This window comes from Bombus affinis, chromosome 13, assembly GCF_024516045.1.
Source record: "Bombus affinis isolate iyBomAffi1 chromosome 13, iyBomAffi1.2, whole genome shotgun sequence".
In the NCBI taxonomy this organism is placed as follows: Eukaryota; Metazoa; Arthropoda; class Insecta; order Hymenoptera; family Apidae; genus Bombus; species Bombus affinis.
In genome coordinates this window covers 7,029,420-7,055,600 of record NC_066356.1, presented here as the reverse complement: position 1 = coordinate 7,055,600, position 26,181 = coordinate 7,029,420, and the positions used below count along the sequence as shown (strand labels likewise).

The 26,181-nt window shown below is 36.6% G+C and overlaps 2 protein-coding genes across 4 annotated transcripts in view; both read right to left on the bottom strand.

Moving 5' to 3' along the window:
- Positions 1–16,511, bottom strand: part of LOC126923401 (uncharacterized) — a 35,868-nt gene extending 19,357 nt beyond the window's left edge. Inside the window, exon 1 of the mRNA XM_050736811.1 lies at positions 15,792–16,511. Within this exon, the coding sequence (XP_050592768.1) occupies positions 15,792–15,833 (42 nt within the window). The 5' untranslated portion in view covers positions 15,834–16,511. The remainder of the gene's footprint in view (positions 1–15,791) is intronic.
- Positions 16,512–18,457: 1,946 nt separating this feature from the next.
- The window catches only part of LOC126923395 (apyrase), a 13,852-nt gene continuing 6,128 nt past the window's right edge, over positions 18,458–26,181 (bottom strand). For all 3 annotated transcript variants that reach the window (XM_050736802.1, XM_050736801.1, XM_050736800.1), the window contains 10 exons: positions 24,058–24,283; positions 23,015–23,131; positions 22,856–22,936; positions 21,768–21,969; positions 20,685–20,790; positions 20,495–20,589; positions 19,993–20,147; positions 19,695–19,880; positions 18,935–19,032; positions 18,458–18,872 (listed from right to left, as the gene is read on the bottom strand). In XM_050736802.1, the coding sequence (XP_050592759.1) occupies positions 18,632–18,872; positions 18,935–19,032; positions 19,695–19,880; positions 19,993–20,147; positions 20,495–20,589; positions 20,685–20,790; positions 21,768–21,969; positions 22,856–22,936; positions 23,015–23,131; positions 24,058–24,283 (1,507 nt within the window). In that variant the 3' untranslated portion in view covers positions 18,458–18,631. The remainder of the gene's footprint in view (positions 18,873–18,934; positions 19,033–19,694; positions 19,881–19,992; positions 20,148–20,494; positions 20,590–20,684; positions 20,791–21,767; positions 21,970–22,855; positions 22,937–23,014; positions 23,132–24,057; positions 24,284–26,181) is intronic.

Genomic DNA, 26,181 nt, shown 5'->3' with positions numbered 1-26,181 from the left:
CCGTATATAAATCTCCATATGCAAATGTGTCGGTTTTTAATCACACAGATGAACCCTATCGGACTACAAGCGATACAAAGATATTTCTCGAACACGAAAATGAAACTAAAGAAAATGATTGTTCGCGTACGAAAGAAAAGAGGTAAAGGGCGGGGGGGGGGAAGGAGAAACCCATCAAGAAATACAAAAGGAATACAAAGATATTTTTCGAAAAAGAGAAGAAATCATTCTTCACGTAGAAAAATGAAAAGAAGAGAAAAAGAAAGCATCCCGTCGAATTACCAGGGATATGCAAATGTTTTTTGAAAACGAGAATGAAAATAATTCTTCGCTTAGAAGAAGAGGAAATAAAAAGAGAAAAAGAAGGATCCCATCAAACTGCGAGGAGCGCAAGACTCTTTCCCGAAAACGACAATAAAAATAAGCGATTCGTCGCGTAGAGAAAAGGAGATAAAAAGGGGTAAAATCTGATTTGCGTGGAAAGCGTATGCAGCACGTTGCCCGACCAGGAAACGCGATTTCGTCTCCTATAAAGTAGCTTCGAATATGTAAATCCTGGCGATGCGGGAACAACTTCCACGGTCCGTTCAGGCTGCAATTAAAGAGGATTGCTCAATTTATGCGCGATTAAACGCGGACGAGAATCGGATCGATCGTACGCTCTGATACACGTACACACACATACACACCCACTAAAGCCTCTGGTTCATTGTAATTTCAAAAAAGAGAAGTCCCTTTGAGAATGCTCGGGGCCGAAGGGAAATAAGAGAAAAAAAAATGTGGAAAAAGGACGACGGAAGAATATTTTCATCCACCAGCTTCGAACGAAGGGGAGATTATTCGCGGAACGAGGGTAATAAACGCCGATCAAGCAGACCGTGGATGAAATAGAAAATAGACGAGTAACGCCCATGGAGGCGTTTAAAAAGCAAAACTAGCAAACTTTTGTTTGCGACGGAAACTCGAAGAAATTTATTTTCTTCGCTCTCACAGCGTTTCGTCTGTCTTTATTACACGAGGGTAATAGAACAGTTCTTTGCAATCTCGCAAAGCTCTTTCGCTTTAGTCGCGGCTCTTTGTTAAGAACACAGTTTCTTCGTTTAATTTCAACTAAGTTTAGAGGCAGTTTTGCGGCAAGACCGTGTTAGCAGCTCGGAAGATTAATAGCACATCCGCAATATTGATTCGCAGAGTAAATAAAGCTCCTCTGCAAACTCTGACCCGGTTTTCACTTCAGAGTCGTAGTTAATTGTGGCCTTGACACGGACAGAGATGCAGCTACATCAGAAATGCGATTTTAAGGAACAAAGAATACGATTGGAGAGGATACGCTGCAGATTCTTCAACTTATAACCACGAATCGACCAAACTATTCCGATTCTTGCGAACGATAATATAACCAGTGGCTTGTGATCTATTTTTAGAAAGGCAGGCAATTCGCATTACTCTGAACTATATTTCATCTTGAGACAAAATGTAGAACGAACCACTTAACTCGATAGAATCTGGAAATCTTGGAAAGTATCTGATTCGATAAAAACACGAATCACGTGAAAGTTAGATTTAAATAGCATGTTGCCGGTTACGTAATTTACTAAATATAGTATTTGCGAACGAATCTCGTAGGAAACTTTCGCCCGATTATTGCTGCGATTATTACTACGATCGCGCGCGAGAATAAATTGAAATCATGCACCGCGAAATATGTAAGATCGACGATAAGCACGCGAAAGAAAGCACGTCGCGATGGTCGAATGTTTTCAAGAGCAACGTTGAAAACTCTCTGTCATATTTCACGCGATAAACCGGCACGTTTTCGCGATGAAACAACGAGACAACAAAAGGGTGAAGAGTAACAAACCGCGGCTCGTTAAATAAAAATCTGAAACGAGGTAGAAAACGAACGCACGGCATTAGCATAGTGAAAAAAGAAAACGGCTAATAAGCTAACAAGCCGTTGGCAGTCGTTCGCTTTTTGCGATACTCCATTAGTCACGAGCGTCGATTGATCTTTTCTACATGAGCGAACAGCAATCTCGCGTGTGCCTGTAGTTTTTCTCAATTTCTTAATTGTAGACTCAGTTAATTCCTTAATTAAAGATTCCATTTGAATAACGTCGATAAGTCATAGTCTTCATTTTTTTATGAAGAGGCAGTTTTAATCTTCGGCGTGTTAATATCATGTTATTAAAATTGTCCTCTTGTAAAAATATCGTTTAAAATTCATCGTTAAAACTTCGTCAGATTGGCATCTAACGGGTTCTTTTAAGCAGGTCCTTTTTCTACGTATTTTATATTAAATATCCCTTTTTTTTTTTTTTTTGGTTATAAAGCGAAGAGAAGCAACAAAACTATGCTTGTTACGTTTCTTCGCATGATTTCCAATTTTTTATCAATATCAAGATTGTTGACAATTCAAAATTATCTTTTATGTATTGCAATCATATTGAACGTTTAAAAAGTTAATTAACGGACTAATATTAAATTACTTTTTACGAAACATTGTGAATTTATCGTCTAATTTTAAATAATTTTACATATTCGTACTTATCCTATCATTTCCATATTTCGTACTGAAATACTTCTCTTTAGTCATCTAGTGATATTAAAATTAAAAATCGAGAAAAATCGTAAACGTAAATGCGATAATGTCTTTATCGTAAATTTTTCCCTATTATCTTCGATAGTAATTTCATTGGTGTTGCAAAAGCAAATATCCAGGACCACTTTCATGGAACACGTCAAAACATTCAATCTCCGTTTCCACTCTGCTCGTTATGCAGCATGGTTAATTTATCCGTGAAACGTTAATCACAAATTAGCCTCGTTATGGCCAACAACCCCTCGACAGACTTATCAATTTTAAACGCGCATAAATACCCGATAAACGCGACTAATTTGTCCATAAAATGCTGGCGCAAATTACTTCCGGCCACCTCTCTGCCCGTCATCGATCTAAATTACAAATACAAAAGGAATTTTAATAACGCTCCGGTCGTTCACTCGATGAACATTAATGTAAATTAAACAAATTAACTCGCATTAATATAACGTGAAATTGGATTGATACTTTCTCCATTGACGCGAATAAATTGAAGAATTCCTGATAAATATCGCCGGAAAGTTCCAGGTTCGCCAGTTAATAAATTAGCGAGCCGGTAATCCTTAACTCTTTATCTTTATTACATTAACGTAACACAATGATTTTATAATAGCAGCGTAATCTTCTTTGCCTTCTTTTACTCTCCTATTTCAATTCTACGTTCTATTAGGAACTCAAATTATTGAGAAACCCAAATTATACATTTAGATGCTGAATTTTATGAAATTTCCTATAAATAATAATCTTTACGGTAAAGTACAAAGTCTATTAATTTTCTGCTTTGCGGTAAAATAGTATTATTTCGTAAAGATCGATGAGATCTATATTTAACGCAGGGAAATATCTCGAGCATTCTTTTAAAATCCTCTATGATTCGTTATAGGAATTAAGTTTTCACTATAGTCAGATCACTGTAGTCGATTAATGGTAAAAAAGCAACAGTCAATTAGGTTCTTTTTATTCAAAATATTCTCTCCTCATTAAAAGTCGATAATAAGTATCAAGTTCTAGAAAATAACTATTCGCACATAGGTCTGTAAGCTTAAACTGTGTGATAAGAAACCAGATGATCTTCGTGTAATAGACATGTAGTCTAGAGTACAATAAATTATTATTATATTATATTATTATATGTTAAAATGGTGAAAATAAGAAAATATATATTGTACATATATATGTTAATTATAATAATTCTATATATCTGCTTCGCAATTTTCAAATGACGATTTAAGGCTTCGATCGTTGAAGGGTTGGCGAGCGCGCGGGTGTGTGATTTTGATTTTTTATTCACGCGTTTCCGTATCGTTTAATTCTTGTAACTACAATGCTGCCAGGTCGGTGCACTGTCTGCTATCGAAAACCGATATTTTTGCTGGCAAGGTAGCGGAACGATAAGCCGGAAGAGGGGGTGGAAAAATATTGACATGATACAATAAACGATCCTATCGGCGACCACTGTATTTCCTCTTGTTGAATTATCGAATTTTATTCCCTCTATGTGCTCGTGCTTATATTTGTGCTTACACGCGTGTCTGTATATACAAAGTTCGTCAGAAAAATAATGAGATCGGTCCTCTAAAAATATTTGTACGTAGAGAGTGGCTCGTCAAAGTATTTAGACGCCGAACATAAAACATTTTTATGAATTTTATTATGTATGATTTACCAGACACTGTGGAATTTCATTAACGCAATTATATAACGTTACTCGACTGCCATTGATCAAATTTGAAAGCAATCTGGAAATATATATAGAAATCGCAGAACATCTATCGCAAACGTGTATATATTATAGTAAAGGATTATTAGATTGGTGCATGTTAAACGTTGAATCTAATTGAGAAATGTTTAAACGAATTCGTTAGGGAATTCAACGGAGTTCGCAGAGATTCGAAAATCTGATTCACGTGGAATCATTCATAGAATGCATGGAATTGGAGATTAATGAGAAGCGCAGTGAGAAATCTAATAATACCAATGCGAATTTTTATCTTATCATTTATGAGATTTTTATTATAGAATATATGGATTTTTCATGAAGCACGTACTATTTATAGAATCGTAAAGATTTAATGTAATATTCAATAAGTTCTTAATAACGTTTCAAGCTTATCTCATCTTCTCAACTGTCCTAACGCTTACGAACACCGATATGCGGGAATCATAATTAAAAGGAATACAAGACGGAAGTAGGAAACGGTCTTCGGCGATGTAGAGAAAAAATTCATGCGGATTGCGGACTTTGTAAGGCTAATTAAAAAAAGACGTGGAAAATACGTGTACGCGATAATACGAAGACGTGGTGAATTAATCGTTGGATGACTGGATGAAAATATAAATTCATAGAACACTAGGGAAAAAAAGAAGAAGAGAAGATAAAAGCAAGAATTACTGGCTACCATCGGTGTTATTATAAAGGATTTCCTGCAGAGATAGGAAATTACGAACACGGACGAAAATTCCCCTTAACACGTTGTCCGCCACCGGTGGTCATCGATAACCCACGTTAAATTATACAGACCGATGAAGATAAAATAAATGTCTTAGACTTCAAAATTACTAACAATGTGAACGACACAGATTTCACACAACGAGATAGAAGCGAAGCACGGGCTTCCAGGAACTTAGATTTTAGATAACGTCGGGAGGAAAATGCAGCGAATGCAATACGACATCTTGAAGAAGCTAAACGTTATGACGTATTATTTTATTGTATTTATTACTATTTATTAAATCTACTGTCTTTCGATTTTGAATGGCCTCCAGCTTTCACTTTACCGTCGTATTAGGTCATACCATAAGTTCGTGCCGACCTTTGTGTATACATTTCATATTTTAAAGAAAAAGAAGAGAACTTTTATCGAGACGGAATAATGAAAAATGGGAAGAAGTTGTACAACGAGAGGGGGATTACATTTTTTCATGAAACTGAAAGCTATGTAAACAATCTTAACATATATAACCGCTGGAAAAACGGCACGAACTTATGGGATGACCTAATACATCATCTTTACGCCATACACCGGTACTATTTTTCTTCTGTACTTCCAGATGGCCGCTATGGCGCGGTATTTGTAATGTATTTCAATCTATTGCGGCTGCCACGGTGCGAAAATATATAATAATATATAACAATAAAATTGGCACGATAGCCAACGTGTTAAACGATGAAATACGAACGCGCGCGTAAAATGGAGCAGAACGTCGTAACGGAACGTAATCGCTATTTGGGACTGATAATCGACTAATTGATGGAAATAAAGGCACGAAACGTGTTTCCCTTATAGTCGTATAATTCGCTTATAACGTTTTTATGCGCTGCCCGTTTTATTGAAACGCAGTTATCGGCAGGTAGCAATATCGAATATCGATACTCTTACGCGGCGCGGATGTGCAAGGTGGCCATAAAAAGGCGAACAAAACGCGGAGGTTCGGCTCGTAAACGATATATTCATACATCGTAAATATGATACCGATACGGGCCGTCCGCGTTTTGCATGTTATAAATCGATTTTACACCGAGAACCGATAAAACGGGACGCTTAACAGGATCGTTGTTGTATCTCGAATAATGTACTCTTCACGGTAACAGAGAAAGTTCACAAAGAGAGAGAGAGAGAGAGAGAGAGAGAGAGGGAGAGGGAGAGCAAGAGAAAATGTTAGGGGTTGGTGAAAGAGGCAGAGAAATCCATTCGACAAATAGCTGGCTTTATACGGCAGCAATCTAAAAAAAAAAAAAAAAAAAGAGAAAGAAGAAGAGAAGGGCATTTATCGTAAAAATTTGCAGGCTTGTTGTACATCGAGCAAACTGAAACTCTGGTCGAATGGAGGTTTTATTTGACCTCGATTAAATTTAAAGGATACCTCAAATTTTGGAATTTGGTTTGCTTAACTTTTTGCGGTTCGAGCAACATTTGACATTCCAACGCAATTTGTTCTCGATAAAATAAGGTATATTTTTATATTTTTGTAAGTAAATTATGGCATTAGAATGGTTAAACAAATTCATAATTTTTCGTAGAATTTCCTGGAAAAATTAGGAAAAGTTCATAGAAGTGACTACACGTACAATGCTTTTCTTCTCGCGTTATGTATCTTTCCTATATATTTTTTTCTTAAATCATCTTTCGCCTACGTAAGGATATTTTTGATACAAATTTTATGCCTTTGGAATTTCCCTTATTATAACAAGGTTCGCTTATTTAACATTAAATAATTCTTATCGAACTGTACGAAAAACATTGCTTAAAAAATTACAATTAAATTATACGTTCTGCAATTTTTGATATGGTCTCTTTGTATTTAAGAAAGAGCAAATGGAATTAAAAGCGATGAAAGATAGCCGTAGTACTCGGATTGAATTCACGAGACAATTCCGTGATGGAACAGGGAGCAAAGTTCAAAGGGATACTCGCGCCGTGTAAAAAGGTGGAAAGTTTTCGATCGCGAAATAAGATTCCATTTGAAATTTAGATTCCACGTCGTATCCAGGGAACCGTTAACGATTCTTAGAAAGAGAAAAGGCGAAGGGGAACGTCACTAGACTTCCTTGAAATTGTAAAATATTTTACAAATTGCAACGAACCTGGACGATTTACGCAATTGATTCTAACTTGACAATTTCGACGATCATACTAATTGACCATAGAAGTTGGACGATACACCTTATTGTTTGCAAGTGTTTGATCGCTTCAGTGGATTTGCAATAACAATATATTATGTGAATTATATGTATCAATTATATAATGAACATGAATTATATATAAATTTTATCAAAATGTACGAATTAATAACAAATTAGTAATTAGAGGCAGTTTATTTTATTTTCTTATAGAGTTAGTGAATCATAAATTTCAGTTGTTCTTAATTTGTAATTCTAATTTGCAACTGTCTGAATTTATTGACATTACTAGTTGGTAAATTATTGTACAAAAGATCACAACTGAAGTGCCTTTTAAATTATCGTAAAAGAATGAAACGGGATTGAAATTCCAAACGAAATTGATTTTCAAAGCCAATGGAAATCAATTCATCCAATAGCTACATTTGCACCATGAGAGCGGTTGAAACGCTGGTAAAGAAACATTATTGCCCAGAGCCAGGCGCATTTAGACAATTTCTATCCCGATATCGGAAAAGAACGGTCCCGTAGCAAAGGAGACACTGGGAAAATTCGAATCGATCCAACAGTCGGAGGCATTGTGACTTTGGTTAAACTTTCAACTACGTGGAAAACCGCAATCTAACCAAAGATCGACATCGTGTGTATATAGGGTGGACCAGGAATCGTGGTACAATCGGCGAGAGGGCGATCCTACGTGAAAAATTGTCGAAAATATAAAATCAAATTTGCTCGTTCGAAACGGTTCATTCTCGAGAAGATGAAATTTAAAAATTTGTTTATTTTTAATAGCTAGAAATCACAGCAGAAGAATATCGTGCGCGTAATCATATAAACTCGAAACGTTATCACGCGTTTCATGTTTTACAGAGGCACAATTTTAAAATGCAATATCTTATCAATCGATTTTGTATTAGCAATTTACCTCTTCTTATTCGATCTTGGTATTAAACGTTGTATATCCTGGTATTTACGAACATCTCAAAAATATTTTTATGACATTAAGACGATTTGTTACGAAATTTCATTGATGCAACAGCTGTTTCTAGAATTGTGTTTCTTCATCTTTGCATCTAGCCTTCTTTCCAGTTACGTAAATGTAATTAAAGTATTCCTTTCTATTTAGTTTAGAACAACTTCCATCGAACAACGTCGAAATGACAAAATCAACAAATACTTACAACACGTGTATTCGCCAATATTTTTGCCAATAATCTTCGTAGACTGATCTCGATACGTGAATTCGATTTCGTCGAAGATGAAGCATCGTGTGAATTTTTATTCCACGTTTTCTGCGTATTTTTTTACATAGAGAAAGATTGTACTGCGATTACTGGGACACACTGTATAACTATATCTAGCCGGAAGAGAGAAGTTCAAAGAGCAGAGTGCGCGGCGGAAAGTAATATCTGGCAGCGCGAACTTACGCCGCAACGGGCGTGTAATCGCGCTTTATATCTTATCAGGATTCTGATGCGACGGTGAATTATGTAATTGCAACGCGCTTTTTCCCTTCCGCCGTCGCGGGCAAGCTCTTTTTGAACATTGAAAACCTCCACGACGAAGAAAATGTTTTTTCCCCCCCTTTGACGGTCGCTCAAGGCTTGATATAGAAAAATTGTGGATAAAAAGTTCCCCGCTGGAAATTGCAGAATGGTGGACCAACCGCGACGACGTCGACGAGGACGACGACGACGAGGAAGAAAATACACGTCGACCTGACTATCTTTTTTTTTTCTCCCTCCCTCTCTCTCTCCCTTTTTCACCCCTCGACGAAAGGGTGAGTTTGGAGAAGATTGGAAGCGCTGAATGTTTCCAGGCGAAATGAGGTTTTAATTAGCGCGACCCCGTATCACGATGTTGCTCGAGGTAATCCAAAGATCCAACGAAAAGAAGAAAAGAATATCATCGCTCGCTCTGGGATTTAAATTTCCTCGCGATTTTGTCCCGTGTAATTTAACCGGGCGCAATTGTTTCGTACGAAGCGAGATAGGATAATCCCGGCATTAATTCCGCGAAAAAGTCTTCCCGCCAGCGAACGACGAAGAGGCTGAAATTTATCTCGTACACGGAGAGGGCTTATTTTCGGCAAAATGGAACAAAAAGAAATGTATTAGTTCTACTTGTTTGGCCTTAAATTAAATTTGCGCGGAAATCTATAAAGACGTACACGGCTCGTGTTCGTAAGTATCGAGACACCGACTGCTTTCATATGTGAGTCTAGTTTGTTCATTGATTAATCGAAAAGAATGTTGTATTTGTAAAGAGGAAAAGCTTCCGGAAGCTATTGAACTATTGGAAGAATTAATAATATAATCAGTTACTGTAATTAATCGAAAGACGCGGTGGATGTAGACAGGAAAGACTTATTAGTTATTATATCTATTGAAAAACGACAACATTTTAGCTAGAAATTGCTGGATAAAGAAACGTTGCTCGTTCGTTCCGCTAGATTATTTGGATCGTAACGCGATTAAAACGTAGTTAGTTAGGTTAATTGAATTGCTAATTAGGACGATGAAGCGTTTTCGAACTTTGTCACTCGCGACAACACTTGCATAATTTCTTACGTCAAATCGTGTTTGCTTGGTAATAATTGCCAACGGCGAGGAATAAGGTCTAAGTAAAAATAACAGATTCATAAAGTCTCAACCTGTCCTTGTATATATTCGAAGATGATAATGAAGCGATCATGAACGACGACCAGTTTTCCATACATTCTTTAAAGAGTCGATGGTAATTGGACGATGAAATTGGAAAATTCGGCCAAGTGAAGTTAATTTGGCTTCCGAAAAGCTCAACCGAGACCTCGTCTCCATTCTTTTCCCTAATCAAAACCACCGTAGCAACGTTAATCATCTCGTAGCATCCGCGTCTCGGAAATAACTGGCAGCGAATTATTTAGCAATTCGTAGCACTCTAACAGGCCCGCGTGATTCCCATCGACTTTAATTAAAATTTCGTCTGGAGTAACGAGCTTCGCCACACTGTGAATCGCAGCACGGGGCAAGTTTCGTACAGAAGTGGAACGTTTTGGGAGCGGACAGAACGCGTTTCGAGCGACGGTGAACAGCAGAGAATTTCGAGGGAAACAGTTCTCTTAGCGGAGAGGGAGAGGGAGGGAGAGAGAGAGAGAGAGAGAGAGCGAATAGCTTCGGGCAGAGGACGATTATTAAACGCACGAAATTACTGTTAATACAGTCGACGCGAATGCATCGACTTTAATTGGTATGCGCCGAGTACTATTAACGTTTTAATTAGCGGCGGACAAGCCCGATACACGTCGACCGACATTTCCTTTCGGCGTTCGCGATCGATGCAGTCGCATTACCCGCTAAACGTTAACATTCTATTTATGGAACAAACGCGATTTTCCACCGTTAACATGCAACTATTACGTTATCGAGCAAACAGTCTTGAAAACCGTTCCCAATGAGTGAATTGTAAAATTTTGTTCGCGATATCGGACCATTCACACGAAAGTACGCAGATAGTAGAAATAACGAAGAAGCACGATCTCTAAGAAAATAACTAAATTGAAACGAGGATTGTTTATAAGGAACGCTGTAAAAGCAGAAGTGAAGGAATTTGAAAGCAATTTCCATTTGTAAATAATTACTAATAACGTTGAAAGATGATGTGCCATGCAATGTAGGTGCCATTGAGCGGTAAACATGCCCGAACACATGGACATTAAATATCACCGATTTTGTAACAATTTTTACTTGAAGCATTATAAAATATTCTTTTGAAAAAGAAACGAGAAGAATCATCTTGGAAAAATATATTTTTCGTCCTTTGTACGAGTTATCTAGGAACAAACAGGACTGCTACGTATTACAGTGCTGACAAATTTAAATGAATGGCACATTTAACGCATGTAAATGGCACAATTAAGAGGTGGCACACGTAGGCTTTTCTACAGATATTATTTTTTTTATCGATAAACTTCGACTATACTAACGCAAAAATAGAAAATTTTGTGACGCGCGTAGATTACTATACGCATAAAGTTTTATAGTAATGGAAATAAATTAAATTTCGAAAATAATTTTAGGTCGAGGAAGCTTTTTCTCTCTCCTAAAACATTCGATGTTTGATATTTACCTACATGTCCTCGACTATAAATTAAATTTAAACGAAGATCTCAAATGAAGAGTTTCCTTCAATATTTTCCCCAGTAAATTACTTTGAATATTTTATACATATATTTCCATACTATTTATTCGTATATTTATTCTGTATCCTTTTGTAGTTTTATTATTCTTTACACACACGTACAGTGAGGGTCAGAAACGCGTATACACGCGCAGACAGCACCACATTTATTCAACAATCTTTTGTACATGTGACATAAATTGAAAATTGAAAAATCCGTAGTCTAGTAGTAGTAACAACTTCCAGAAGGGCAAAGTTACAGTACACGAAAATAAAGAAACTCGGGTTCGTGTTCAAAGTGCACCTTATTTGGCGAAATATTTCCTGTCGTCGTCCAAAGTGGCCCCGTTTTTTTTCTGTGTTTGCATACTGTTGCATTATTCGCAGGTTCGTTGAGTACTCATGAATAATGATTCGACCGAAGCGTTAGAGGGAAGAAATTATTTTTTGTGCCGTCAAGGAACAGCAACTCGAGCATTCACAAAATACCTTTAAGCGAACGTAGGCGTTCGAAATACGAAACTAAACTTCCTACTTTGCAACTTAACTTTTCCCAATTTTGAAGGAAATCTAACAACTGTCGGAGGAGCAGATAATACGAAAAAGTATATAAAGCATCCGTGGTACAGTGCTTTCTACAATGCTTGTAACTGTAGGTAAAACAATTTTCCACCAAGCTTCTGCTTTTTTTCATTGCATTCCGAGATATACGAATTTGCATAAGAATCTGTCCATTATACGTTGCTTAATCCCTGCTCCGGGACTAGATTGTTTTTCTCTTATTCGTCTTATCTTTCCACATTCTCCGATTGTTACTCGTGCGAGAATTGTTACTCGGTTTTCAATGGAAACGATTGTAAACGTTCTACAGGATATTCTATGAGAAGCAAGATTGTGTTACATCGCGATTTGCTACAGCAGAAGGGTTTTGTGGGAAAAAGGAAAGTTACTCGCGTCGTCGCGTTGAAACGTTTTTTCCTTGAATGACGAGTTTTCAGCTGGGTTTTCGTCGGGAAAAAGGGAAGCTGTTTACTGCAACGTTAGAAGTTTTTTAATTGATCCAGTGCTTTCTCGCGTGGCAAGCCACGCTGGAAAGAAGTCGCCGCGAGGTTGAACTTTTTAATTAGTCGCGAGTTTTAAAAATAACGTTGCTTCTCAAACCCACTTTCTTTCTTTTTTTCTACAACGAAACAAGTTGAAAGGAATTAACGGTACATGGTTTTCGTGAAGCAAACGAGAACCGTTTTGCTCCCGTATTTTTCGTGCATTCGATCGCAAATAAGGACCACGTACGAAGAATATGCTAAGTTCATTAATGTTGATTTTCTGATTTTGATGCCGCTTAACGAGTACACAGAACGATTTTAACGTGACAAAATAGAAGATGAAGAGATTCAATTGGGTTGTACTTACGTATGTCTTTTAAGAATGACTAAGAAGACGAAGAAATTTTGCCGAAGCCCAATGTCGCAATTATTAAGAGACATTTAAAAAATATTTCGATGCGTTCGAAATATTTTATCGCTACGACGAAAATAGCATGGAAATTTTATTTAGCTTCAAAGCCAAATAAAGAGACAATTTTGCTGGTGCAGGAAAATATGAAACGCAACTTATCGTACGTAACTTGTCTTATAGTCTTCGTACACATTTTTATATTGCTCTCAAATTTCACCAATACGATCGTGACAGTTGAAACTCGTTACTAGACCGGGGATTTTTATGCATTTATGCAAAATGCAACCGAAGTTGCAAAAACGTACGAGATGCCTGCAGTAAACAAAGATATATAAAATATTCAAAGTAGAGTAATAATAAAAGTATTGGTCATGGCTTTTAACGCGTGAAACGAATCTTCAAGCTGTGTCCATAAAAATATAAATTTTCATAAAAATCCACGCTATACCCGTTACGGTGCTAATGAAACTTCCAAATATTTCCTGCAACGCAGGTAACATTCCCAAACTCGTTGAAATACCTTCGTGAGCCACTGTATATCCGGCAATCTGGCCAAAGGAAAATTTGTTCCATCTTCGACGACGTAGAGTCGAGAAAATTGAGAGCAAATTCTATTCCCCTGGGTGGAAGGACGACGAGAAAGAGTCCAATAAAATGCGCATATAAGGGAAGCTATAGAAAACGGGGACGAGTGTCTGAACATAAAACGAATGCAAATTTACATACGTATGGTGAGGAAGACACGAGAGAACATAACCGATAATGGCACTGGATTCATGATCCCGCGGATACATAGCAAATTTCATGGCACGATGCAGCGAGAAATTAAATCAAATTTCGACTAACTATAGACAAGCTGTAGACGGACGAGCTATATACAAATGCCGTAATTTACTCTGACATTTATTCGCTAGAACGGGAATTTTTATGAGTTCAGGGAAAATCAAAAGACGTAGAAATATACATAATACGCGGGAAAATATAAATAAAATATCCGGTATTCTTTATATTTTATAAGTTCTTTCAGCTTTATTCATAAAAGTACGGATCTGCAATGATAATCCGCTATTCATCATACATTATACAAAACGATGTATGTATATTAATCTTCTAATATTCTTTCACAGATGAAGGATTTCTCTTTTGTTAGATTTCTGAGAAGTCGTAGGTCGAATGTACATAATTATTCGTAATTATTCGACACGATACAGATTTTATATTTTATTTCATTTGTACCGAAACAATGAACGTTGGTTTTACCGTAAAGTGATTTTTAAAATGCTTGATATCATTCAAGTGCACACGTCACATTTTATTTGACGTGTCAATACAAATTTAAAAAGCCATTGTTTGTTAATTCGTGTTTGCAACAGTGCATGAAAATGTGCTTAGAAACTGTCGGTGTCTTAAACTGGTGTTCTTCGGGTCATTTTTAAATGGCACTTTCCTATCACTAGATAATTTCTTAAATTTCAGGAAAATACAAAAGAACGCTCATTCGTTAAATGTTAAAACTGCTTTTCTCTCTTGAAACTAAAGAAAGATTGAGACATAAAAAATTCGAGAACCGCCAGGTCAGAGTTAAATTTCAATTATTGAAGGAATATTCATCGACTATTCGTTCTGTCCTTTTCTTCTTCTATCCGCAATGAATTATCCTCGGAGAGAAAAAAAAGCAACCAAGGAAATGTTCGCGGAATTTCGTGGAAACCGTCACAAATAGAGACACGAATAAAGAAAAAAGAAGTTACGAATTTTCGTGTAAAATGCAAATAAGCGTTCTCGAGGTTTCCACGATGCGGCATTAAACTCCGGATAAAGTAGAAGCACCAGTACAAACGAAATTCTGAAGCGTACAGGCCGAGCTGGAACGCGTTTCCTTTCCGGGACCCCATAAACGGGCCACTACACGGTGCACAAGGTGTTTCTAAATCGTCGCGTTACGTCCACACATTCTCGCGCGAATGTCCCGCGATCTTGGATCATTTTACCTTCTATTTTATATCCAAGACCTCTCGATCGTTATACACAATTTATGTAAGGAACCTTATCTTCTTTTCAACCTTTTCACTCCGGACAAAATCATTTAGTGGCCCGCATACGGATCGAAAGACAGAAATTGATTGGATTAGCGATGTCAAAGAATGATATCGAGTCAAGCCCTCATGACAATTTAAATAAAACGAGTAACAGCCAAAAAACGAACGAACAATGTGCACGCTGTGATTCCACATTTTATTTAGAAATTCGGTACAATTGAAATTAGAAATCCTATGTCTTGAAAAGTTGTCAAGTATACGTGTATTTGACTAATTCCGAATAGGAATGGACCATTGATGGAAGATTATTCTACATGCGAACATAAGTGGAAAATGTAGAGTAAGATCTTTTTATGTCGGCTTAGTTCTTGAGGAAATGGAATGTGAACATTTGTCAAATAGCATGTACCCGACTAATTCTCGTTCAAACCGAATAGTTCGAACCCAGTTAAACATATTCAAACTTTATCTTCTCCGTAACGAAGCTTTAAACGAAAAATTATGTTCGAAATTTCTTTCAGAATTCCATGTATAACTTTATCCGACAATTTGTAAAATGCAAGGCTAATTCTCGGTTAAACACGTTCGAACGTTGTTTTCTCGAAAACAAGGCCTCAAACGAAAAAGCTTCGTTCTACATACCCGACTTGCTGTCGCGTGTAGAACAATCTCCTTGTCAATTTTCCATTCCTGTCCAGTGGGATTAGACAAATGCGCGTCCGCTTGGTAGCTTTTCAAACTCGATTTTCCCGGAATTGAAACCTCCGAGGCAATTTTGCTATTCCTGATTGTGCTCTTATTTCGTGCCATAGAATCCCTCTAATTTCAATCAGCACAGCACGAGTTCAGGACCATGTTATATACACGAGGGAACCGAAAACGAAACAAGACTGATTTATCAGCTATTACATACCTCGGACAAGGAGTCCTCCATCATATCGCTGGTATCTCTCATGACTCCCAATGGAAACTAGCACCGACAACAATCACTCAACGCCCACGTTTTATCCGTTTCCTCCTCTGGGCCTGTATCTTTCACTGTCTCTGTTATACGTTCCTCTCTTCCTCCTTCTTCTCCTCCACTCTTTCTAATATTCTCAAACTTCTCTGACCGACGAACAAGCAACGAAAAAGCCCGCAGTTTCTGACTTAATTTGTAGGAAAAAAAAAAGAAAAAAAAAGAAAAAAAGGAACGCGATCGGTCACAGGAGAGACTCCAAAAAACGCTCTTGTCACGAGCACATTGTGCCGATCGTGTTTTCGGAGCGTGTTCGTTTAAAACGCACGTATAACTTGGTCGTTGGATCGATCGTATCGCAACGTGTCACTTTCCTCCCTCTTTCTCCACTACCTCTCCCTCTCTGTATTGCCCTCTATATGCTCCTCCGTGTTCACCCACTCCGTTTCCCTCTAACGTGTTCTTCTCCCGCGGCAGACACGCACAGCTTCCGTTTTCCAAGTCGATTCGACCGGGCTCCACTTGGAGTTAGACGACGAACGAACGGGTCCCGGCGTCGTTGATCTTTTCGAAAAAAAAAAAAAAGGGGGTCGACGATCCGAGCGTGGCGAGCTTGACGAGCTCACGAGTGGATCGCGAGTCGACCCATCGGTGAACGCGGCTTTCGAAACACTGGCGAGCGCTGTCAGGTAAAGCAAGGGAGCAGGTCGACGGACAGCCACCAGGCAGACCTGCCTCCATGACACTGGTCCCGTCTCCCTCTACCCTCGCGCGATCTCTCCCTTGCACCGATTGCTGCTTGCAGCTGCCTTTCCTCCCCTCCGACCGACCATCCCCTCCTTTTCGCTCTCTTCTCTCTCTCTCTTCTCTCTCTCTCTCTTCTCTCTCTCTCTTCTTCGATGAAACCCTCTCCGTCTTTTCTCTTTTCTCGGCCCCTCCTCCGCGTTATTCCTCAAATTCACCCTCTGCGTTCCCCTTCGACTAAAGATTCTCTCGCTCATTCTCATTCTTACACGAGAGTCTTAATACTATCTTTTTCTATATTCCCCTCTACTCGGTCGTCCAGCTTACATTTTCCTACCACTTGCCAGATACTGGTTCCGTTTCTCTCTGGTTGATAAGTAGATACATAGCTACTGGCTCCACTCCTCCTTTCTTTGGATACTCGCGCGATCCCCTCTTTGCGCCAAGCCGAGCCTAGGAGGAACTCAGCCACCGATGAATCGCGACACGATGCAAGCAAATGGCTCGATCTGACCGCGGATTTCAAACTGACAACGTGTTTTGGCTGAGCCGCGGGATGGGATTGGTTGGCGAGCAAAGTGGATGATGGTTAGCTGGAGGTAAATGATCGGAGGGTTGCTGGGGCTCGAGCAACTTGGGGAACATTTCCAAGTTGCGAGATTTAGTTTGTTGTATTGTTCTTGTTCGTGGAAGATTGGTTTACGTATTACGATAGGATAGGATATTCGCGTGTTAGAATGGGATATTGATCAAGTTCGTAAATTGGGAAAATGGAACAAAGCAACGAAGCTACGAGTATTAGTTTCTTGACGTTTATCTCGTGAATTACTGTTACGCGAATCGTATATTGGAATAGCCTTGAAATTGATTTTTATGTAATGTACAAGTGAATTATTAACACGTGTATAAACTGGCGTGATGCTATGAATTAAATGTAGGAAGCTAATCTTTTCCAGATGTCTGGAAACCGCGTTTGAAAACGAGAAACACTGGACTCTGAAGAAACTGTGTCACAGTAAGAGGAGAACGTGGAACGCGAATTTCGAGCGAAAAAAGAGAGTTCTCGCGGCACTACAAAGCTGTTCACGCGTGCTGGCGGAGGGCGATGCAGACGAACAGCTGCTATTTCACCTGTTCGATATATTATTTAAATGCTTCACCTGCCGCGATGTCCAGATACCGCGAGATAAGCGAGCGGACGTTTCCTGCTTTCACGACGATACCACGATATCGCGACCTCTTCGCCGTCGCTTTTTCATTAAAAGCTTTTTAGCAAATGCCTCGTTGAAATCGAACGAAATTGATCGATCTGTTGTAATTCGATTTTCTCCCGCTTTGAAAGATAGAGGGTGATCGGCGAGACACCGGGTACTGACTAATTTTAGCTCTTAAATATTCTTTGAGCATTTAATAGTCATAATCGTTATTATTATTCTATTTTTATGTATTTTTTATTAATAACATTATTATTATTTAAAGATTTATTATCCTTTAGGGATTATTACTCGTAAATATTAAGTATCGTTCGAGTTATGGATGATAATTTATATCTTGTTGCTGAAATTTAAGGTAATTTAGTTTAATTAGTAATGAAATTCGATAAAATTAAGAATTCCAAAATTAAGTAATCTAATCTTAAATCGTTATGACTCCGAAAGTTGCTTCACTACCGTGATTGTCAAGAATGTTGGACATTTTGAATCGTTTTATCATTAATTCTCTCCTTTAATGTGCTTAACGTTTCTTTCGTAACATGAAAAAGAAGCAGATTAAAGTTATCTGTTATCGTTCTCAAGTAATTACATTTCCTTATCAGTTAGTACCTTACTAGCTATCCTGTGTATTATCGAAGGAATGAAGCGAACGAACAAACGAGATTATGAAATAGCATTTTTATTAAATTTACATTTATATTGCACAAGTTCATTTTAGATTAAATGCACTTTACAGTACTGTAATATCAACATCAGTTTGCGAAATATGATTCTAGAAAGTCTTTGAATCTGCCTTACCTATTGTTTTGCTAGGAAAATGAATATTTACCGAGCTAACTAAGAACTATTTCCATCTAAAAATATCACTCGACGATCTCGTCCAGTTAATATAGGGCTGATCTTCTTCATGTATTTAGACAATACTACCCAGTCCAAGTAACCGACTTCGTGATTTCTACCACAGGTTTCGAATGGGACGAATCCATCCCCGCCTTGGACTAAGAAGGTTGGAAGTACAATTCTGTACCACTGATCTAACACCAGCTCTTCGTACCTTGGTACCTCGCAAGCTCTACATCTAGAGGAATACACGAATTGTGAAGATTTGTCGAAGTTATCGGTGAAAATGTAAGTACTCACCTTATTTTGACATCCTCCACCTTCCTGGAATTTCCTTTTATTTTATAAACCACTTTTAGCCCCGACCATATTAAAATATCTTCTTCCATTTCTAGGATCTGAAATGGTTAAATTAAATATATAACGTCACGGTATGTATTAATAAAATATTCATCAGATATCTATATATAAGTTAGTTGGCTTTGAGGAGGACACAGGGGAAAGCAAAAGTGAACGAGAGCCTAGCGCATGGCAACACTTGTTACACGTCAGTAGAAACCGTGCTCGTTGATAGAAGCTGGAACGTAAAAGTATGTAAACATAAAAACGTAAAAGTTGATTAGCCTTTCTGTAAAAAGTAAATTCATTTGTTTCGTACAATCTTGTCTAAAATAAGCCACAGCTTTCTAATAATGAACACATACAGGGTGAAGCACGTAGTTGGAAGAACCTTTTTCTATCATATATTTATATAATTACAATAGAATTCCATTTAGAAAATTTAGCAAAGAATTACATACGTACGTATATTAACAATTTATTGTATTATAATTTCAGAAACAATTTGTGATTACGGCTTCGTAAATGGACACTTCACGTGTCTACTTACAAAACAAATTAATTAAGTGAAATTATACTTTCTCGAAACCATTCGACTTTTATTCGAAATATTTTTCACCGAATTAATTGCTGTGTAATTGAAGCAGTTTCAGTTACGGTACATGCTCCAGCCGATATTAAGTTTCTTTAAATTAATGTGAATTAAGATAAAATGTTATACCTGCAGAATGCAGCTGCCTTTTAATTCGAGGATGTCCCAAGTGTTCTCGAAAGGTTGAGCCATTATCAGATCGGCAAAAGTGATATCTTTACCTATGGAGTCTATAGGAGCGCGTATTCCTCCAGGATTATAGACACCAACTGCAGCGTATGTCCACACAGTTTTATTCTCTGCTCTCTCCACATACTACGATCATTTAGTAAACACATTTTATTAGGAAATCCATGTATAGACACTTGCCTCAAAATAATTCTTTAATCGTTAATTCCAGGGAATAAAGGAAATATTTGTGACATACAGCATCGACCATGGCGTCTGTGATCAAATTTCCAAGGTTGCATTCGTTTCTGCGACATTTATTGTCGAGGAAAACTCTCGTTCGAGCAATCTTCGTTCCTGACTTCTCATCAACCCTTACTTTCCATGGTGCCAAAGCCTTCAGCATCTCAGGATCTGGAGAAAAATTTTGATAAGTGATCATCTAATTCCTTTTCACGAAAGAAAACATTCTCGATTAATAAAAAATTAATTTTCATTAATACCTAAGAAATTAAAAAAAAAGATCGATTCTTTCAATCAAAAAAATGGAAATAAAGTACAAGTTAAGAGATAATTGTTTAAAATTTCGAACTGGAATTTTGTATAGATAATTTATACGAATAGTACGTGTATCCATCAAGATTACAAGATTCCTTTATTTTCATTTGCTTGATTGATACAAAAAGGAACGTTTACAGTAACCATCCCCTAAATGCTCGGTATAATGTGTACATATAATAAAAGCAGAGATTTATTCTTACCTTCCTCGACAGAGTAATCAAGGAGAATCGGATTTCCGTCCCAATCAACCACCTCACCATCCGCATCGAACCACACCGTTAAGTTCCCCAGGTACCTGGCACAAACAGGAAACCACTTCCTCATTTTCTAGAAGAGAAGCAAACGAAACAACAGGCAGTTTCTTTTTTTTATCGAGAACAAATTACCAACTTTGTGAAAGCAGCTGCCTGAACGATCAACACTGTTCTGTTGGTCTCCTCTTGAACCACCACCACGGGATATTCATCCTCTGGCTCGTCGATGAAAGGGGCTGGTCCTAAATGATAAGTATTTTATCATCGCAAGCGCTTAACAATTAATAGAAATAAGATTTTCCAGCAAATGATCGCTATGGTCTGATAAAATATACATATAATATGCTAATAATAATATACTATAACTATACTAATAGTAATACTATCTACAATTTTTTTCAAAGGATAATCACAGTAGTCGATGGTAAAATAACGATAACGGTAGTAATAAAATAATATTTTAAAAATTCTCTAACAAAAAAATAAAACTCCAAGCTTCAGTTTGACATTCTTATTTATTTTTAAAGGTAGAATGAAAATGATCGTTAGATCGTAACATATGAAATCTCTGATTAAGTGTTTGAATTTTCCTTCCTGATCGATCATACGAAGAAGTATATCATTTACCTATAATATGATTCGTATAAAATTCAAAATGATTCAACTTATAATATTTTGTTTCGCGTATCTTCTGTTTGAAATACCGTTGCAAGGTTTTCAGTAGATTATTCTCTTTGCGGTAGTACAATGAGTCATCTTTCTTTACGAGTTTATATTCGATTATTTTAGAGTCAGAGCTGGTCATGACCATCGTCGAAGGTTACATGACTGCTAACTATGTACAAACGTTCGGTACTGTTCTGTTTGAACATTTGAAACGATGAATAGCACAGAATAATAGAAAATTTTAATCAATACGTTTAACTAATATTCCAAATACAGAATAACACTATTACGTATTTTAAAAAATACTTGAAAAGTTCAAGAACACCTAGATTTTGTTTTTAAAAGAGTCTTAGAAGGAAATTGAAGAGAAACGAAGAAAAAAGAGACAGATCTAGAAAAACTATATAAAATTCAAGACAACAATGACAAGAGCGTATCAGTTTCAATAATACAGTACTTCGATCAACAACCTGTTTTAACAAAAAGTAAAAGTATATTTATCTTAATCGAGATAAACAGAATACGTTCGAATACTTGCAAATATTGTAATTACCTGAATAAAGGAACGTATGAGAATGTCCACCAACGATAAGGTCGATCAGAGGACACTTGGCTGCCATTATTCTGTCCACATCCAATCCACAATGGCTTAAAACGATAATAATGTCGATCCCTCGGGACTTCAATCTCCGTGCCTCGTCATTCACCGATTCCACCTCATCCAGAAACTTTAATTTCCCGGTAATGGAAATTGTCTGGTAATTTGTAAGTTTCAATTAAGGACCAGAGTAACGTCGAATCACTCTTCCGGTTAAACCTTCGTCAACGTAATCTTCTACCGTTTTCTGTCTCGTGCAATTATCTCCGTGCTTCTTGGAATCCGTTTAAACGTATTGATGATTAAAATATAGTTTAATAGTGACTTTTATGACCATTTTTATCTCAATCATATATAAGGCCATAAGAGGAGCAAGATAGATTAAGAATAAAACTGAATGTGTTTGTCTTGTTGAATGTAAAATAAGTTTCAACTATTAAATTATTCAACTATTCAAATGCAATACATCATATTCGATTATGTTAGACTAATCGAATAAAATATTTAGAGAATAATCATTTAACTAATATATCACTTTATCAGACGTCGTTTTGAAGTTGTCGTTTGTATTAGTTTAATTAAATTTAATTTAAATTTAAATTTAAATTTAATTATCAAATTTTTGTTTATCCTATTTAGCATTAAATAAAAATCGAAATGATCTGTCAGTTAACAGAAAACAATCTTTCTTTTTCGTTTCTGTTAAATCTCCTTCCGGGACATTTTCAAAAACGAAATCTAGATACTCTTGAATTTTTTAAGTACCTTTCTAAAATACATAGCGTTATCCTCTGTTTTGAATTTCGATTAAATGCATCGATTAAATTTTAGTGTTATTAATTTAGTATTGTTAAACGGTAAAATACTTGGAATTATTATTTTCTGTATTGATCTTAAACAAAATATCTTCAGTTAATTAGTCAATATTTGGAGATGACGAGAGCGTAATATTGCAAGTGCGTTCTATCCTTTAAAATCTCATGATTCACTCGATTACGTCGACGAAGGATTAATCAAACGTGAAATTAAAATTCGATACGAACGTCCGTAGTCGATATAATAACGCCGATGACTCCGATCTTCGTGCCGTTCCTTTCAATGATAGTGCTGTTCTTATAGAGTCCCTAAAAATATTGCAGCAACATTCATGCTTTAGGCTTGAATTTTCAATGGAAACCTTAGTTATAATATAATGTACTAACCTGCATCGTTGGCTCTTCACTTGCATCGATATTGGTAACTACTACTGGTGCCTTGACCATTTTTAAAAACGGAACCACACCCTCGATATCATCGTCAAATTCATGGTTTCCTATTGTCTGAAAAATTAATCGTCTCATAATCTTTTCTTCTAATAATAGTAAGTACGAACTCTATCTACGATTTATTTTATTATTTCATTAAATGGTTTTATCTACGAAATCTAAATAAACTGAAATAACATTGATTATCGATTATTATCGTTACGATTCAAGAATGTCATGTTTACATATCAGATTTTCTATTATCAAATAAAGAGATATAAGTTATCAACATTTATGTAGTTATTATCGCTATTTTATTTTTATTTTATTATTTTATCATTATCTATAAGTTACCATTTGCCAATTCCGCAATTATTACAATCAATCGACCTTCTTTTACAGCAAAACCATAATCTTCCATGATCGTCAGAAATTTACTGACTCGGTCGCGTAGATCCTCGCACTCAACATCTGGATCAATTTAATTAACAGACTGTTACGCGATCACGAGCGAAACCATGTTTTCCCGTGGCTTCATCGACCAAATTTGACACGATAAATTCAGCTCCATCGGTTTCAAACATTAAATTTCGTTTAACGACGAGAACGAGCCACGTTCGAATGATCGATTGTTAACTTTTTGACCCAATTAAACCAGTCGACCGATCAACAGCGGAAAGAAACCCCTTTTCCTATCCTTTTTTATCAGCTTATCGTCTCTCCAGTTTCGTTCCACTTTTACATCGTTCTTCGAGAGACTCTATCTCCATCGTCTCTAACTCCATCTCTGTCATTTATTTCCTGGGATGATTATCATTTTATTACTTTAGTTGTCTGTAATTATCACGTTGCGCCTCAAGTTTCGTTTCGAATCAATAGAAAAAAACAACATTTTTTTTCCTTATCACGTATTTAAAATCTCTTCTCTCGTGCTGATAATCGGCGATAGTTCAGCCTTAACATACTTGTTTTCGTGTGATTATTTCATAAGGCCGTCTTACCATAACATCGTGCGGTAACATGTTCATGAAGGTAGCAGTCACGTTCCAACGGTGAACGTTGTACCACAGTGTCCCTTGATAGTGATCGCCAGCGTTCAAGAAAATTGGATTCGGCCTTTCATTCATTAAACGATTCACTGCCGTGGAGACTCTTGAGATTCCACCGACGCAATCCTTCTCCTCGCCTTCGTGACACGCTTCGGATCGAGGACCTGTTTGCTCGAACCTAGAAAATATTTTCCTTCGTGAATAAGTTTGAGCAATACAGTGGTTCGCAAAAGATGATGTCGATAGATAGAAAGTACTTTAATAGTATTCTAATAGTTATCACAGAAGGCTGTAACACGTATATTGCGTTACGTAAAACATTTTGAAATTTTATTAGCATTGTAATGAGACTCGACTGTCATCGTTATATCGATAAAATATGAGAGCAACATGTACGTAAAAGTTACAAAATATTTAATGTCACGATTTATTTATTATCTTCGACAGTCAATTATTCATCGTATTAGTAAATCGCTATATTCAGGACTATCCTTGAAACTAATTATACGCTTAAAATGAATATTCAGCCTGTGTACCGTGTATACGTTTGCAACGACTATCTTGTTATTTTTGTACGCGTTTTCAAACTTATACAAATTTTATGAACGTAGACAATATCGTCTCGTTATAGTGGCAATGAAATTTCGTAATATTTCATACAATACGTACGATATGGTGATAAAAGTTCTCCATGGTGAGTGTTCAGATATTTTCGCGATACTTTCATCATACTGTAATTGAATTCCGAAAAAGCAAATACAGTACAAATGTACAAATATATAAATCGAGTACAAATGTTACTCAAACAGAATGGAAATGTTTCCAAATTCGCGTCGAGGGTCGATATTAAGCAAGACGAAGCTCGTTGATAGAAAAACGAACGCGATAAAAAAGAGTTGTCATGATTAATCCAAATCATTGCGTCCCTGACCTTGAGATTTCACTTGCTAAGACCTCGGAAATCAAGCAGCTCACGCTTTTAGAATTCCGTTTCCTTTGTTGAACGACCAGCCGATTATGTAACCAATTTTCGTTCCCTTCTCTGCGTAGTGTCTCTCTTTTAATGCGAATCGTCATTCGATCATAAAATTGTTTGTTAATTATGTCAGTTATCGATGTTATTTATGCATCGTGTGTTAACCATCGATGTGTTTACGATCGATCAATATGATCAATTCAACAAATGATTTTATATTGAAAATATCACTCGATGCGAATTATCGTGAATCATCTGGAATTGTTTGTGGAAGTGTAATAAAATTTCATATCGTGTTTGTAGATATGGATGTCTATGTTTTGATATAAAAATGCATACAGTGTACAAAAATAGAACGTGAGATATACGGAATGTAATATTCGTTATAATATTAATTTCTCTGTTCGAGGCTAATCACTAATATCAATAGTATACCATTGGTATATAAATGATATATCGATAATATATCACATATATTTAAGTACAATTCGTAACTTGTGAATTGTTTAATTAGTCAATTTGTACTAACTTAATCCTAGCAGATCTGAGAAAAATTCGACTTCCCTGTCAATAGTTAATACGCTATTTCCTCTGCATTCTAACAGTACAAACAATTATCGCGAATAATAAACTTAGTATGTATACAACAGCAACATTAACATTGATTAACATAAAACGTTTCCATTGACCCAGTTTTTTCAATTCTCGATTCGCAACGTCATTCGCGTGCTCATTGAATTACCATTCACTGAATATATAATATGCATTCTACCGTTCGGCTTTTTTGTAGTAACTATATATATGGTTTTTGTAAAACAATTAGAAATCAAGGTTGAATCAGTACTTGGAAGAAACGCTCACTACCTTCTTACGGAATCATCAGATTATTAACTCGAGATTACTTCTTACCATTTACTACATATTCTACTATACAAATTTGCTGTTTAAATATGACGATTTTAACAAACAAATTTAAAAGCAGTTTGCCATCTTATTAACCATATTTAATTTCTTTCGATGGCTTTTTGGCAGATATCCTAGAGATAGCTTCGCGAAAAACGTTTCGTTATTTTTTACTAAAGTTCCTTCGAGCTCTCTTA